This window comes from Bos indicus x Bos taurus, chromosome 2, assembly GCF_003369695.1.
Source record: "Bos indicus x Bos taurus breed Angus x Brahman F1 hybrid chromosome 2, Bos_hybrid_MaternalHap_v2.0, whole genome shotgun sequence".
NCBI classification, from domain to species: Eukaryota; Metazoa; Chordata; class Mammalia; order Artiodactyla; family Bovidae; genus Bos; species Bos indicus x Bos taurus.
Window position 1 is genome coordinate 110,565,183 of NC_040077.1, and position 17,328 is coordinate 110,582,510.

General features: G+C 42.8%; 1 protein-coding gene across 1 annotated transcript in view; it reads left to right on the top strand.

Annotated features, from left to right (window-relative positions):
• SGPP2 (sphingosine-1-phosphate phosphatase 2) overlaps nt 1-17,328 on the top strand; it is a 147,176-nt gene that overhangs the window by 85,193 nt on the left and 44,655 nt on the right. Inside the window, exon 3 of the mRNA XM_027514575.1 lies at nt 17,107-17,286. Coding sequence (XP_027370376.1) covers nt 17,107-17,286 — 180 coding nt within the window. The remainder of the gene's footprint in view (nt 1-17,106; nt 17,287-17,328) is intronic.

The window sequence follows — 17,328 nt, forward strand, 5'->3', positions numbered from 1 at the left end:
CAATGAAAAATGGTTTTACTTCCTTAGGGCTACAGCAAGCGTTGTGTATTAGCACCACAAATTCAGATTCCTTTCTGTGCAGTGCAGCTGACTGGTCACAAAGAAGGCAGGCCGCAGAGATGTGGTTGATGGTCATTCAGAACTTGGGTGGATACAGTTGTGTGACTTAACTCTGTGGAGTCTTTAAATCCCTTCAGATATAAATCTTTTTAATTTCTTCTGAGTGACCCACCCCCCCACCCCCCAATCTTTCCTAAATTCTACAAGATTGTAAACTGGAGACAAAGGTGAAGTGAACTCTAACAGAACATGTAAGGAAAGCCTATGATAGCCTGAAAAACTAGGTGTGAAATGTCAATGTTGTTGTTGTTTAGTTGCTAAGTTGTGTCTGACTCTTTTGAGATACCATGGACTGTAGCCAGCCAGGCCCCTCTGTCCATGGGATTTCCCAGGCAGGAATATTGGAATGGGTTGTCATTTCCTTTTCCTGGGGATCTTCCCAACCCAGGAATCGAACCCATGTCTCCTACATTGGCAAGCGGGTTCTTTATCGCTGAACCACCAGGGAAATCCAGAACGTCAGTGACCATTAGCCTAATGTTGGGTTCATGGTTCATCAGGTCATCGTGATGGGTGCTCCAACCTCACACCAGGTCCAGAGACTCTTGTACACAGATGCTTCCATAGAAAGACAAGCGAGTGCAGTATGGTCACATTTTCTGTTGTCTCAGGGTAATTCAAGCCTAGACATTCTCTAGGGCAAGATGTGTTTCAGGGTATAATAAGCTAGAATCTCATTTTAATGTTACCTATGCTGGGGAAGATTGAAGGCAAAAGAAGAAGGGGTCAGCAGAGGATGAGATGGTTAGGTAGCATCACTGGGAGATAGTAAAGGGCAGGGGAGCCTGGCATACTGCAGTCCATGGGATCGTAAAGAGTCAGACACAACTTTATGACTGAATGACAACATGCTTTTTCCAACAGAATATTTTTTTTCCAGAAAATATGAGACACATTACAAAAACCCAGATAGTGTAGTCTACAGAGCTATTTTTATTTTGTCATGGGTTTAGGTTTTTAATGATGGTGGAGGTGGAAAGGGCAGGTTTAGAAAAAATGTTTTGTTTTTATGACCAGCATTTTTAAGACAAATGCTGTCTCAGTCTTTATGGGGAAACACAAGTTTACTTGGGTAACATTAGAATGACCCAAGCTTTAGAAAAGGTCTGGGCAGCTGTTCTTTATGCCACACTCATAATTTCCCTTTGGTGAGGCACAAATAGGTTCATTCATAGAACATGGGTGATAAAATGGGGGCACATTTGTAAAATATGGATGAAACAGGGTTATTGATCTAGAATTGCTCGATTAGGCTTTTTGTTTTTTTTTTAAATCACCAAGAATCAGGATATGCACATGAAAATGTCTTGGGAAAACTATCAGGTTATAAATTTAATTTCCAGGTTATAAATTTATTATTTAAATTTCACCTACCAGTTCAGTTCAGTCGCTCAGTTGTGTCCGACTCTTTGTGACCCCATGAATTGCAGCATGCCAGGCCTCCTGTCCATCACCAACTCCCAGAGTTCACTCAGACTCATGTCCATCGAGTCAGTGATGCCATCCAGCCATCTCATCCTCTATCGTCCCCTTCTCCTCCTGCCCCCAATCCCTCCCAGCTTCAGAGTCTTTTCCAATGAGTCAACTCTTCACATGAGGTGGCCAAAGTACTGGAGTTTCAGCTTTAGCATCATTCCTTTCAAAGAAATCCCAGGGCTGATCTCCTTCAGAATGGACTGGTTGGGTCTCCTTGCAGTCTAAGGGACTCTCAAGAGTCTTCTCCAACACCACAGTTCAAAAGCATCAATTCTTTGGCGCTCAGCCTTCTTCACAGTCCAACTCTCCCATCCATACATGACCACAGGAAAAACCGTAGCCTTGACTAGACAGACCTTTGTTGTCAAAGTAATGTCTCTGCTTTTGAATATGCTGTCTAGGTTGGTCATAACTTTCCTTCCAAGGAGTAAGCGTCTTTTAATTTCATGGCTGCAGTCACCATCTGCAGTGATTTTGGAGCCCAAAAACATAAAGTCTGACACTGTTTCCACTGTTTCCCCATCTATTTCCCATGAAGTGGTGGGACCGGATGCCATGATCTTCGTTTTCTGAATGTTGAGCTTTAAGCCAGCTTTTCATCATCTTTTACATCTATGCAGGAAAATAAGAGAGCGACTTCCCAGGAAGGGTCCTTTGAAGGTGGAGCATATTACTTTCCTGAATTACTGCCAAAGCATAGCTCAAATTTGCTTTACAACATGCATCATACATAGGCTGCTGTTAGCACTGTTGGTTTTTAACATCTAAATGGGTCCCAAGCTGATGTATGTATAAGCAAGCGAAGATTTAAAGGGACCAGCAGCTCATTATTAATGCATGTGTGGAAAAGCTGTAGCTTGCTGTTGTTAAAGATGGGAGTGCTGGGGAGAATGATAGCTCATTGTGGAAGCTAATATTAGAAATGGTTAGTATTAAAAATGGTACCACTACTGACAAAGGATTTACTCTGTGTAAGTTCTGTCTTTTGAGACGTCTTCAATTAGAGTTGAGTTGCTTTTACAAACATGGATAGAAGGGAGTAAAGAGTTGAAGTGCCCTGTCTTATTTTGAAGCTTGATATGAAATGATATATAACTGACTTATTTCTGGTTGAAGAAAATGTGCCCATTCAAGGGATAGTGCTCATAGCATCCTTTTGCCCTCATCACCTGCTCTGGGACATTCTGCCTTGGGGCAACCTATGGAAATTTTGAAATTTTACGACTCTGGTAAAAAGATATCTGTTCAGACTACATATCCCATTAAAAAAAAAAAAAAGTGAAAAAATAGACAAGAGAAAGGATGAGAATCATGAGCATAGTTGATTCATGAGGGACGGTCAGGAGGTCCTTCTATTATAGCAAAAGCTATGTAGTAAAATGATACTGAATCATACATTTTATTAAATATATATGAAATATTTCAAATGTACTATAAGCATACTGAAATAATATAAATAATAGGACTGAAATGATATAAACAGGAGAAGGCTGGTTGTGAATTGTGGTTTCATTGTAAGTGTTAGGAGCACAGATTTATATTGGTTCACTTGCCTTCAATACTCAAGTCTGTCCACCTTCAAGAGAGATGTGAGGCCAACTTTTGAGGGGCTTTTCCTCTGGAAGATGGCAGAGGGCTTACTCCCTAGCTATTGCAAATCAGTGTGTAAATTACAGACCACCAGTGTTTTTTCTTGTTTAATTTTGGGGGGATTTTGGTGACCATATTGTGTTATAATGTCATTGATTATGATGTCCATTTTATGTCCCCATGGGTTTTATGTCCTCATCTGTGCCCCAGCTGTGCACAGTGTAGATTTATTGTTGGTACCCATGATGTACAACAAAGGAAGACTCTTAAGTCCCCTACTTTTCACCAGTCCTGGATGATACCTGTATAGAAAGGATGGAAGATTCTCAGGATATTGGGGGTAGAATTGGGGCAGGGATTCTGCAGTGGCTGAGGGGCTCTCTCTGTCTCATGCCTTTGCCAGGGAGGATAGACCAGGATTCAGATTCCTTCGAGTCCACGTGAACCATAAAACCCCACACACAGTTGCTTTGGCCCGATTCATGGTCATAACAAAAAATGCTTGATGATGTGGTTGTTGAGTACGATACCCACCCCAAGCATCCAGTGTGTCATAGTAGTTGCCCCGGAGGCAACCAGCTGACCCTGCATGTGGCCCAGGATGCTTTTCTGGGGCCCTGGACTCTTGCTTCATTGACTTCCTTTCTTTGTTGTGTTTTAATTTATTATTTATTTATTTGGGTGTATTGGGTCTTTGTTGCTATGAGTGGTTTTCTCTAGTTTCAGCATGTGGGCTTTGCACTGCAGTGGCTTCTCTTGTTGGAGACCACAGGCTCTAGGGTGCTCGTTCTGCATCAGTTGCAGCATGCAGGCTCAGTAGTAGAGCATGGGCTTAGTTGCATGTGGGATCTTTCTGGACCAGGGAAGAAACCTGTGTCTCCTGCATGGGCAGAAGAATTCTTAGCCACTGGACCGCAAGGGAGTCCTTCACTGACTTCTTGATGTTATTGTACTTGGCAATACATCTCCAGTGAAAAAGTGAAAGTGTCAGTCACTTGTGTCTGACTCTTTACAACCCCATGGGTTGTAGCCAACCAGGATCCTCTGTCTGTGGAATTCTCCAGGCAAGAATATGGGATTGGGTTGCCATTTCCTACTCCAGGGGATCTTCCCAACCCAGGGATCGAACCCAGGTCTCCCGCATTGCAGGCAGATTCTTTACCTACTGAGCCACCAGGGAAGCTCACACATCTCCAGATAGCAAGTCAAATCCAGAACAAATTGAATCTTCCAGATCCAGAACAAATCAAATCTTCCAGAAGCCTGTCACCCCAAGAGCCTAGTTCATGAAATGAGTTTTTTTTTTTTTTCATTTTTCCTTTAAATATATACATCTTGGTTTTAGTGTGTATCTGTAAAATATAACAATCAGATCATGTTTTCTTGAGTGTTTCACTGAAAAGGAGTGAGCCAGTTTGAAGACCAACATTAAAGTGATAATAAAATTAGTGGTCCCTGGATATAGCAGAATCTAGAAAATGGTTTATGAGTGACTGTCATTTAAAAAAACCCTCATAGAGCCAGGCAGAGTGAATGGGAGCATGGAGGAGACCTCCAAACCCAGCTTTGTAGGAGGGACAGAAAAAGTGTTCCATTGGCAGTTGAGGTATGTTCCAGTTAATACCGTGCTGACTTGGGGACTTCCCTAGCAGTTCAGTGGGTAAGACTCTGCACTTCCTGTGCAGCAGCCCCAGTTACACCCTTGGCTGGGGAACTAAGATCCCACATGCCTGGTGCAGTGTAGGCCCCGCCACCCAAAAAACAACCCCAAAAAACTATGTTGACTTGATCTTGAAAGTATTACAAAGCTGGTATTTTAGGCTGTTCTTACTTCATAAAGACCAAGGATGCTGCTAGTTGGTGGAGTAGATTGGCAGAGGGTTTAGATGTAGGGCTGTTGGCTCAAATTGCTTGGGGGAATTTCTTTGGGGTGATTTTCCTAAATTTGGGGGAGGGGTTCTAATTTGTGAAGAAATCCTGTTAGCAGGTTTTACTGTTTTTGATGCAGGTAAGAGCAGTATTCTTGGGCTTCCCTTGTGGCTTAGCTGGTAAAGAATCTGCCTGCAATGCGGGAGACCTGGGTTTGATCCCTGGGTTGGGAAGATCCCCCGGAGAAGGAAAAGTCTACCCACTCCAGTTTTCTGGCCCAGAGAACTCCGTGGACTCTATACTCCATGGGGTCGCAAAGAGTCGGATACGACTGAGTGACTTTGACTCACTCACTCAAGAGCAGAAAGAATCTCAGATGAGTAGTCATCAGTCAAGGCTGAAGACAGACTTCTCTTCAGCTTGAAAAATCTGAGACTCTGTTTAATTGAAATTTGTACTGAAATGCCTTTTTGTGTATGTATGTGGCTGTTGCCTAGACTGGTTGGCTGGGTTACCCACAGAGATGCGTGGCAGCGTGCTTGGAGATGAAAATAGTTTGTGGGATTTTTTTCTTTCTTTCTTTTTTTTTAGTTTGTGGTTTTAATCAGATGAGAAAGTTGAGCATGGCATGCAGCTAACGTCTGTTGCATTTTTGCTTTCAGTGGTCTATAAAGTAAAGGTTTTGATCTTTTTGTATTATTTTGCAGTTTGCTTTTTTTCCCCTCTGGTCAGCAGGACTGACAATTGACATACTTAGAAATGTGAAGGAAGAGTCTAATAATGAGGAGTCTTCTCTGCAGTACGTACATTTTTATTGGAAGCAAGCCTTATTGGTTTTTGCATGAAAACTCAAATGACGCACAAGGCACCGACTGCAATTCTAACCCCAGTGGATCCGCCATCCACAGTTTGCCCTGTAAGCTACATGCATTTGCTTATAAATACATTTTTTAAATTATAAATAGGATCAAAATATACTCTTGCTGCCTTTCACTGTTTTCATTTAACAGTATATCTCACAATGTTTTTTTAATATTTATGTAATTTAACCAGTGTCCTGTCATGAACATTGAATTGTTTCCAGGTTTTGTGGTTAGTTGGCTCTCTGAAGGAAGATGGGCTTATGCGTGTTTTAGCTTTTGTGCACTCCACATTTCCTAAGACTGAAGACACCCATTCCCTCAATGGGTGCCATTTGGGATGTGACATCTGTCCAGTGGTGAGTAAAGGACACTGGTCCCAGACTTCTGCTGGACTGGTCATTGTTGGAGTGGTGTGGATAAGTATTTGGCAACTGTCTCATGAGATGTGAAGTCTAAGACTCTTAGCCCCCAGGGCAGTCAGGCAGCCTCTAGTGAGTGTTCCATGGATCTAATGGGTTAGGATCATAGAATTTGGGTTCTTTAAAAAAATAGGTATCTGGTTTCAGTAATAACTGTCATGCCAGATTTAAGAGGGTGGGATGAAAAGACCTTAGGATTTTGAATCAGCAAAATTCAAACTCAGCTTCTCTACTCATTGTATTATCTTTAGGGGGTCAGTCACCTTCTTTAAGCATTTCCTGTTTTACAATTTCCTCATCTGTAAAATAGGAATGGTATGAATATTAAAACAAATTATGTCAGTGAAAATACACTTTAAAAATCACTGTACTAATCTATTTCTGCTTTATTGACTATGCCAAAGCCTTTAACTGTGTGGATCACAATAAACTGTGGAAAATTTTTGAAGAGATGTGAATACCAGACCACCTGACCTGCCTCTTGAGAAACCTATATGCAGATCAGGAAGCAACAGTTAGAACTGGACATGGAACAACAGACTGGTTCCAAATAGGAAAAGGAGTATGTCAAGGCTGTATATTGTCACCCTGCTTATTTAACTTCTATGCAGAATACATCATGAGAAATGCAGGGCTGGAAGAAGCACAAGCTGGAATCAAGATTGCCGGGAGAAATATCAATAACCTCAGATATGCAGATGCTGCTGCTGCTAAGTCGATTCAGTCATGTCTGATTCTGTGTGACCTCAAAGACGGCAGCCCACCAGACTCCCCTGTCCCTGGGATTCTCCAGGCAAGAACACTGGAGTGGGTTGCTATTTCCTTCTCCAATGCATAGAAGTGAAAAATGAAAGTGAAGTCACTCAGTCATGTCTGACTCTTAGCAACCCCATGGACTGCAGCCCACCAGGCTCCTCCGTCCATGGGATTTTCCAGGCAAGAGTACTGGAGTGGGGTGCCATTGCCTTCTCTGAGATATGCAGATGATACAACCCTTATGGCAGAAAGTGAAGAACTAAAAAGCCTCTTGATGAAAGTGAAAGAGGAGAGTGAAAAGTTGGCTTAAAGCTCAATATTCAGAAAACGAAGATCATGGCATCCGGTCCCATCACTTCATGGCAAATAGATGGGGAAACAGTGGAAACAGTGTCTGACTTTATTTTTTTGGGCTCCAAAATCACTGCAGATGGTGACTACAGCCATGAAATTAAAAGACGCTTACTCCTTGGAAGGAAAGTTATGACCAACCTAGACAGCATATTCAAAAGCAGAGACATTACTTTGCCAACAAAGGTTCGTCTAGTCAAGGCTATGGTTTTTCCAGTAGTCATGTATGGATGTGAGAGTTGGACTGTGAAGAAAGCTGAGTGCCGAAGAATTGATGCTTTTGAACTGTGGTGTTGGAGAAGACTCTTGAGAGTCCCTTGGACTGCAAGGAGATCCAACCAGTCCATTCTGAAGGAGATGAGCCCTGGGATTTCTTTGGAAGGAATGATGCTAAAGCTGAAACTCCAGTAATTTGGCCACCTCGTGGGAAGAGTTGACTCACTGGAAAAGACTCTGATGCTGGGAGGGATTGGGGGCAGGAGGAGAAAGGGACAACAGAGGATGAGATGGCTGGATGGCATCACTGACTCGATGGACATGAGTCTGAGTGAACTCTGGGAGTTGGTGATGGACAGGGAGGCCTGGCGTGCTGCGATTCATGGGGTTGCAGAGAGTTGGACATGACTGAGCGACTGAACTGAACTGAACTGAATACTAATTATTATTTAAACCAAGTCATCCTTAATAAGGAAAAGAAGCCTCAATTGTTTTAAAGTAACTTTCTTAAAGACATGCATACATACATGACTTAATTACTTATCTTTGTACCTTTAGTGTTTGTCTTCACAAATTTCAGAAGCAGATCTGAGCTTGAAAAATTTGGAGTGTTAGAAAAAACAGGAAAGTGTTGTCACTTAATTGTTTTATTTTTCTTACCTGCCATTTGTGCTTTCTTTATTATATCTTAATTTTTATAGGACGTGGGCTATGTCAAGACCAGTTTGCTGATCGCCTTCTGTGATTTATGGTGTTCGCTCTGTAATTTCTTTGTTTCGGTGCTTCAGGCGCGGAATGAAATTTTATTAGTTTGAAGTTGTAATTGCGTGTCCCAGTGATTCACCATCACCCCATCCACCCCACCCAACCCCCCACAGACACAGAAACCCACGTGACACACACTATAGGAGGGCTTTGAATTTTAAAAAGTAAATAAAAATAAGGCCACAAGCAGGAGAGGACATTCACCAGTGGAAAACAACTTTTTACACTGAATGGTAAGCGGTAGTCTCTTGAATGTTCCTCCATCACCATAACAAAGAACTGCTTTTAATCCACTCCCTGAAGCCAAATAGAAGACCACAGAGCAGCAATGTGTTTTCCTGGGGGATAAAAGACCACCAAGTAAACAAAAGCTGCGCAGGCTACTGCAGTCACTCTCTCTCTCTCTCTTTTTTTTGGTAAAACTATTGATCTAAAAAGCCTCCAGAGCTTAAAATTACTCTTAAAATGAATCCCATTCTCATGGGTTTGAGTAGGGAGGACTTTCAGCTTCCTGTGACATGGGCGGTCACCGCCTCAGTGCCCTGTAGAACTGGGGTTTAGGGGCAGAGCTGGGCAGGACTTTTGAAGAAAATAGCAGTAGCAGCCGTAGCTGCTTCCATTGAATCGGTATTTGAAGGCATTGCCAATAACATTTTGAAACGAAAGTCTTCAGGGCCACACAGGAGAGGTATTTCAGAATCCGTCTTGATATCTAGTTTCTCTGTTTTTCATTGTGATACAGTTCACATACCATAATATTAACCTTTCTAAAGAAAATAATTCGATGGCTTTACTATATTCACAGAGTTGTGCAACCATCACCACCATCAACCTCCACGATATTTTCATCTCCTTAAAAACAAGCCCCATATATTCACTAGCACTCACTCCCCATTCCAACACTCCCCGCCAAACAGCCCCTACCCCCCCAGATAACCACTAATCAGATAACCACTAATCTCTATGGATTTGCCTATTCTGAACATTTCATGTAAATGGAATCATACCATATTTGTCATTTTAGTCTGACTTCTTTCATTTAGCACACGGTTTTCAAAGGTCATCCTTGCTGTAGCATGTATCAGTACCTCATTGTTTTTCAAGGTCAAATAATACTTCATTGTACAGATGTACTCTGTTTTTTTAATCCATTCATCAGTTGATGGACATTCGGTTTAAACTTTTAATTTGGGGGCTATTGTGAAGGATAATGCTAAGAATGCTGCTGCTAAGTCATTTCAGTCGTGTCCGACTCTGTGCAACCCCATAGACAGCAGCCCACCAGACTCCCCTGTCCCTGGGATTCTCCAGGCAAGAACACTGGAGTGGGTTGCCATCTCCTTCTCCAATGCATGAAAGTGAAAAGTGAAAGTGAAGTCACTCAGTCGTGTCCGACTCTTAGCGACCCCACGGACTGCAGCCTACCAGGCTCCTCCGTCCATGGGATTTTCCAGGCAAGAGTACTGGAGTGGGGTGCCATTGCCTTCTAATATTCATGTACAAATTTCGGTGAGGACACACATTTTCAGGGTTCTTGAATATGTACCTGTTGCAGAAACCAGTACTCAAACACCACACTCGGAGAGCTGAAGAAGTCAGGCTTATTATGCCGGCAGGCCCAGAGGAGTTAACACTCCAAGCACTGAACCCCGAACAAAGGGATTACAGAGTTTTTATAGACAGACTGTAGTGGGCAACACTAGCTGTTAATAGGCTGGTTTAAACTAAGGAGTTTCGTGTCTGCGGGAACAGCAGTCAAGATGGGGAGAGGATGACCCGACTGAAGTGACTTAGCAGCAGCAGCATTCTTAGCATTATCCTTCACAGTAGCTCCCAAATTAATCATTTTTGCAGGGTTATTAAATGCAACCTCATTTAATCAGGTCTGCAGGGGCTGGGCAATTGCAAAGAGCAGTACAAGGGTAAGTGAGATAAACTCCAGTTCCTAGTAGTGCAAGTCCCCACTTTCTGAGACTACATGACCTGCGTGATCTAGACTTTGCAGGGGGCAGGCTGAGTTACAGAGGCAGAAGGAGAAGGAGGTTGATGTAAAATTTTAACTTTTCCTCTTCATCCCTAGGAGTGGGATGGTTGGGTGTCTCGTCTTTCTTTATCCAATTTATCGTGTTAGTAACCTGAGGAGACGGAGAAGGCAATGGCACCCCACTCCAGTACTCTTGCCTGGAAAATCCCATGGACGGAGGAGCCTGTAGGCTGCAGGCCATGGGGTCGCTAAAGTCGGACACAACTGAGCGTCTTCACTTTCACGCATTGGAGAAGGAAATGGCAACCCACTCCAGTGTTCTTGCCTGGAGAATGCCAGGGACGGGGGAGCCTGGTGGGCTGCCGTCTCTGGGGTCGCACAGAGTCGGACACGACTGAAGCGATTTAGCAGCAGCAGCAGCAACCTGAGGAGAAGAGGACTGAGCTTAATTTGGACAGATTAAGAAATGGGATGATTAGAGAAGCTGTGGTCTTTGGGCTACATCTCATTGTTCTCTAGGATGAGGAAATGAATTCCTGACTTTTTAAAAATAAATCTATGGGTGGACCATAAACCCTAGTGACTCACAATGTTTCTGCCCCGTAAGACCTGAGTAGCATCTTGCGTGTGTGTGTGTGTATGTATGCGCTCAGTGATGTCCGACTCTTTCAGACCCTATGCACTGTAGCCTGCCAGGCTCCTCTGTCCATGGTATTCTCCAGGTAAGAATACTGGAGTGGGTTGCCATGCCCTCCTCCAGGGGATCTTCCCAACCCAGAGATCAAAAACCCGAGTCTCTTGCATCTCTGCATTGGTAGGGGAATTTTTTTTTTTTTTTTTTTAAACCACTGCACCACCTGGAACAGCTTACATGCCTCTTAGCTAATTGCTTGCACTATGATTCCCCCGTGGTGATGTGGACTATGGGTGAAGCCAGAGGGAAGAGAGATGTTAGAGTTTAAAAATGTGTGGTTTTGAGGGGCGTTGGAGGTATAATTTGAAAAGAGCTTCTCTGTGTTCCTTCCACCCTGCAGAGGAATCAGCTGTATTATAACAATGAAGCCCTCACACCATGGGGAGTGGGAGATGGATGCTGGGGGAGGGGGATTCTTTGGGTGGGCAGCGAGTAATCCCAGAGCATAAAAAAATCAACGTGTGGCTGTTCTTTAAAATCCTGTGGGGCTTTACTGGTCTTGTTATTTAAAGACTCTTCTGTTTCCTAAACTATCTAGGTTTTTATTTATCCTGGCTTGAAGACCAAAGTTCTGTTCATCAGAGCTGTGTTAGACACGGAAATGTTGTCATTTTGGATTGTATTGGCTTGGCCAAAAATTTGTTCGGGTTTTCTGTTACATCTTGTGAAAAAACCCAAACTTACTGGCCAACCCAGTAAAAAGCAGGAAGGGCCACCACACTAAGAGAAAAAGCGCTGTTTTTTTCTGCTCGCCCCAAAGAGCCCAGATGTCAATGATGATCCTAGGTTGGAAGTTCTTCCACCTTCTGAAGATACACTGCATTTGGGCAGAATTCGCGCCTTCTGTGTGCTTGGGGACAGCAGTAGGTGATCAAGAGAAATGGATTTTCTTTCCATAGTCTACAGTAATTAGGGGAGAAATAAGCAAGTAGGCTAATTTCTCATCATGAAACACCACGGGGCCCTAGACCCGTCAACGCCAGGCAGGGGACCAGCCAGGTGGCAGAGGCTAACAAGCTGTAATTGCTTCCTGTCTCGCCTCCCCATGGATTTTTGCTTTTACACTTAGGCCTTGGAGGCCTCAGCCCAAAGGAGCGTGATGGATGACGGAACTTAATTTAGTTCCTTTAGGTAGAAGGGCCTTTCAACAATGCAGAGCAAAGTCCTTCACGGAAGGCACGCCGTAATGAGTTAATCATTGTACTCCTTCCCTGAGAACTAAACGGAGAAACAGCTCTCTTCTGCCACAGTATTCTTTTTAATAGACTTTACTTTTAGAGTGGTTTTTAGGTTCACAGCAAAATTAAGCAGGAAGTATAGAGTATTCGTAAATAGCCCCTTTACCCATACATGCATATCCTCTGCCAGAATGCGACATTTGTTACAACCAGGGATCCCACACTGGTATCCCAAGTCCTTAGTTTACATTAGGGTTCACTCTTGGTGTTGTGCATTTTATGGGTAGGACGAATGTATAATGATGTGTGTTCACCCTTAGAGTATCATACAGAATAGTTTCAATTCCCTAAAAATTCCCTGTGCTCCACTTACCTATGTCCCCAACCCTCGGCAATCACTGGTCTTTTTACTGTCTCTGTAGTTTGCTTTATCAAAACATCACATAGATGAAGTCATACAGTACGGAGCCTTTTCACACTGGCTTCCTTTCACTTGGTAATGTGTTTAAAAGCCTTCCATGTCTTTTCATGGCTTGAAAGCTGCTTCTTTCAAGTGCTGTAAAGATACTGTCTGTGACCCAGGAAGCAGGTCCTTACCAGTTACTACTTCTGCCAATGCCTTGATCTTGGACTTCATCCTCCAGAACTGAGAGAAATGAATTCCTATTTGTAAGCCACCCCGTCAGTGGTTGGTTGTTGCAGCAGCCCAAGCTGGCTAAGACAACAACAACTTTTTATGATGTGATTGACATGCAATAAACTGTACATACTTGGTTTTATTGGGTGTAATTCACATACTATTCAATTCATTTAAGCATATGATTCAGTAATTTTTAGTGTATTCACGAAGTTTGTGTGTGTATTAGTCTCTCAGTCGTTTCTCTGCGACCCCATGGACTGTAGCCCACCAGGCTCCTTTGTCTATAGGATTCTCGAGGCAAGAATACCGGAGTGGGCTGCCATTTCCTTCTCCAGGGGATCTTCCCATCCCAGGGATTGAATGTGGGTCTTTTGCACTGCAGGTAGATTCTTTACTGTCTGAGCCACCAAAGTGAAAGAAAGTGAAAGTGAAGTTGCTCAGTCGTGTCTGACCCCATGGGCTTTGTGACCCCATGGACGGTAGCCTACCAGTCTTCTCAGTCCATGGGATTTTCCAGGCAAGAGTACTGGAGTGGGTTGCCATTCCCTTCTCCAGGGGATCTTCCCGACCCAGGGATTGAACCCGGGTCTCCTGCATTGTAGGCAGACGCTTTACCCTCTGAGCCACCAGGGAAGCCCCTATTCATGAAGTGTGCACATATTTGAAATGTACCATGTGGCACATTTTGTTATGTGTACATACCCCTAAAATCATCATAATTTAGATACTTGTCACTGAGAAATTTCAAGCCCATTTGTTATTTATTTCCCTCCTGGCAACTGTTGATCTCCTTTCTATCCTGTAAAGTCATTTCCATTTTTAAGAATTATATATATAGGGACTTCCTGGAGGTCCAGTGGTTAAGATGCTGTGCTTCCACTGCAGAGGTCATGGGTTCAATTCCCTGGTCTGGAGACTGAGAATCCCCCGTGCTAAAAAATAAAAGGGGAAGCAGGAAGAATTTTATATGAACAAAATCGTATAGTGTGTACTGTTGTTTTGTTTTTGATCTGACTTCTTCATTCAGCAGAATTACTTTAAGATTCATCTGTGCTGTAGCTTGACTTCTATAGTTCATTTTTTTTGTTGTTGCTGAGAAGTATTCAATTGTATGGGCTTCTATGGTGGCTCAGTGGCAAAGAATCCAGTGCAGGAGATGTGGGTTTGATCCCTGGGTTGAGAAGATCCCCTGGAGGAAGAAATGGCAACCCACTCCAGTATTCTTGCTTGGAGAATCCTATGGACAGAGGATCCTGGTGGGCTACAGTCCATGGGAATCTCAAAAGAGTCAGACACAACTTAGTGACTAAATAACAACAATTCAATTGCATGATCATTCCACAATGGAAATTGGGTTGTTTGCAATTTAGAGCTGTTAAAGAAGCTGCCATCAACATCCATGGACAAATCTTTGTATGACTTATGCTTTCACTCCTTGTGGGTAAATACCTAGGATTGGCGTGGCTGGGTCCTATGGCAATCATTTGTTTTAGCTTTTTAAAAAACTGCCGAACTGTTTTTCCATAGTGGTTGTATCATTTTGCACCTTCTTCTGTGCTGTATGGAAGTTCCAGGCTCCCCCTCCTCCGCAACACCTCGTATGGTCAGTTCCTTTAGTCTCAGCCCTTGTAATACACGGTGTGTCTCACAGTTTAAACTCCACTGGGAACTTCCCTGATGCTCCAGTGGCTAAGACTTCATGCTCCCAATGCAGGGTGCCTGGGTTCAGCCTCGGTCAGGGAACTGGATCCCGCAGGCTGTGACTGAGGACCCTGGTGCAGCCAAATAAATAAAAATAAATATTACAAAAAATGCCACTGGTCCTAACCACCTAGGAGCTCCACCCAACATCACTTTTTTAAGTCTTTGCTCATCCTATTCTTGCCACCTGGATGCTTCTCTGTCTATCCCTCCCCTTAGTTAAACAGTCTTCCTTTTAACATTCAGCCCCAGGACTCCTGGTTCCCCCAGGTTGCACCAAAGTCGACTTCTACATATATATATATACCTATAGAATTCTGTGGATGATTTTTTTTTTCAAAGCATATTTGCATTATGGTGAGATCCTCTGTGTGATGGTTTTCCCCCCTCAAGGATGGGGCCCCAATACAGGCCTGGGTACCTCATTGATTTTCTGTAATGAATGAAAAGGCAGAGACAGGGTTGGTCATCCTGAGAGTGGTGCTTTTTCCCTACAACTTGAAAAACATCACCTCATTTGCTCTTATTCAAAGAGCACTGCCATTACAATAATTGCTATTTGTAATTTATTGATCAGAAACAATTGTGTTGCTAAGAGAATACTTTTAAATAAAACGAACAATTGCCCGCATTCTTAAAAACAACCTTCGGACAGAGAAGGCAAAAGATAAATGAAATCAAAGAAGCTCATGAACTTCAAGGAAATTAAATTTTGTCTGAATGAGGGTCATCTTGTCTGTCTTCACTCTTAGAATTTTAATGTTTCCTCTCTGAGGATTCTAAGTATTTTTGAGTGAACTAAAGTTAGTCATTATGCCTGTAATATTTTATTGATATTGATTAGCGACAAAGGGACAGGATTGAGAAATATATTCAAGCATCTTTGGAGAAATTCTTAATAGTCAATAGTATCTGCAAGTTTTTCAACTCCCCAGAAAATAGTCTAATGCAGGTATCGGGCTCACAGGAGGAAGGCAGAAACATAGAAGAGTTAGCTGGTTTCCAAGACAGTAGTTTCTGGTAAGAAGGGGATGTTAAAGGGGTTAAGTTTCAAAGTCTGATTAGAAATCGCAGCTACGGAATTTGGAGTGATCGTCACTGAGGCTTTAAAGCCTGTGGATTTGGCCTGCTGTGCACAGGCAGTGGTTCTTGATTTTTAACCCAGAGCAAAGTGGCAGCCAAGCAAAAAAAAGAAAACATATGCAGCGCCTTCTGGAGGATACTGAGTGCACTGGAGCAATGCTCAGAATTCAACAGCAAGATGAGTTAAAAGAAAGCACCAGAATATGGGAAACTCTAAAGCAATCTGGCTGAGTAACCCAAAGTATTTTGAAATACTCTTTCATGAGTTTTGTTCCAAAGCAAAGTAATTCCAGCCATCATGAGCTAAATAAAGCTCTAGTAAGATCAATATAGTCATGGTAAGATGAGGAGGTTTATAATTAAAGCCCATGAGAAAGGGCAAGACTACAGTGAAAAGCCATGCTCAAATTCTCATGTGCAGAGCAACCACCCAGGAGCCTTGTGAAAATGAGGGTTCTAATCCCCCAGGTACAGGTGGCAGCCTGTACAACAGCCCTCAGGGGGTGTGGATGCTCTCTGTCCTCAGACTGCACTTGGAGTTGCATATGCAGAAACTTAAGTAAGCAGGTTGCTCTTCTCTTTCGAAACAGATTTTGAAACTTGTCATGTGAAGCTCTCTGGCATAGTAACTGAGTCTGTTCTTAACAGTCCTATGTGTCTTGGGAGGGTATGGAAATCGATTCTGATTTTTACATTGTGCTTTAAGGGAGAAAGAGAAATGGATTTTTTACATTAAGGGCATTGTGGGAAAAAAGAAAAATCAATTGAAAAAAATTCCAGACTGAATTGTGTTTGTTTTAGGGTTGAAAGTATTCCCACCATTTATTGTATGATGCTCTCGACTACTGGGTAACATTAAATTGTATCCAGTATCTTGCCTACATATATCAGAAATAAAAGTGGTACTCAAAAAATTTTAAGCCAGAAGTTCCATAAGAACAGTCACTTTTCTGGTTAAAACTTGAAAATAAAGACTGTCTGATTTGAATGTTAGGTTTCAATCCAATAAGTCTTTACCACTTATTAACTATATGCGATGATTTATACCTTACCCTCTGTAAAATGGGTCTGCATTCTACAGTTGTTTTTGGATTGAGTTAGTATCTGTAAAGCTCTTAGACCAGTGCTAGGCTATCTAAATGTTTGTTAACTATATGACCAAAGTAAGATGTGTTAGTGTCACGTCTTGGTTGCCCAGTGACCCTCTGGAATCCAGAAGGCCTGTTTCCCTTTTCAAACAATGAAAACATCATCCTACAAGACTTCCCCAACGAGCAACTGGATCAGAGAGAAAGGTGATTTCAGCCAAACAACAGGAAACCTCGAAATAAATTCACAGAATCCAGGAGTTTATTATTTCGCTTGTTTGGTTAGACTTACTTCCATCCTTTGGTTTTGCAGCTGGTGATGTATATTGGCCAGGTAACCAAAGAGATCTTGAAGTGGCCCCGCCCCTTCTCCCCTCCTGTCGTGAAACTCGAGAAGAGAGTGATGGCTGAATATGGGATGCCGTCCACCCACGCCATGGCAGCCACGGCCATCTCCTTCACCCTCCTTATCTCTACCATGGACAGGTACCAGGTGAGACAGTGACTCTTCTTCTTCACCGTTTAACACCAGAGG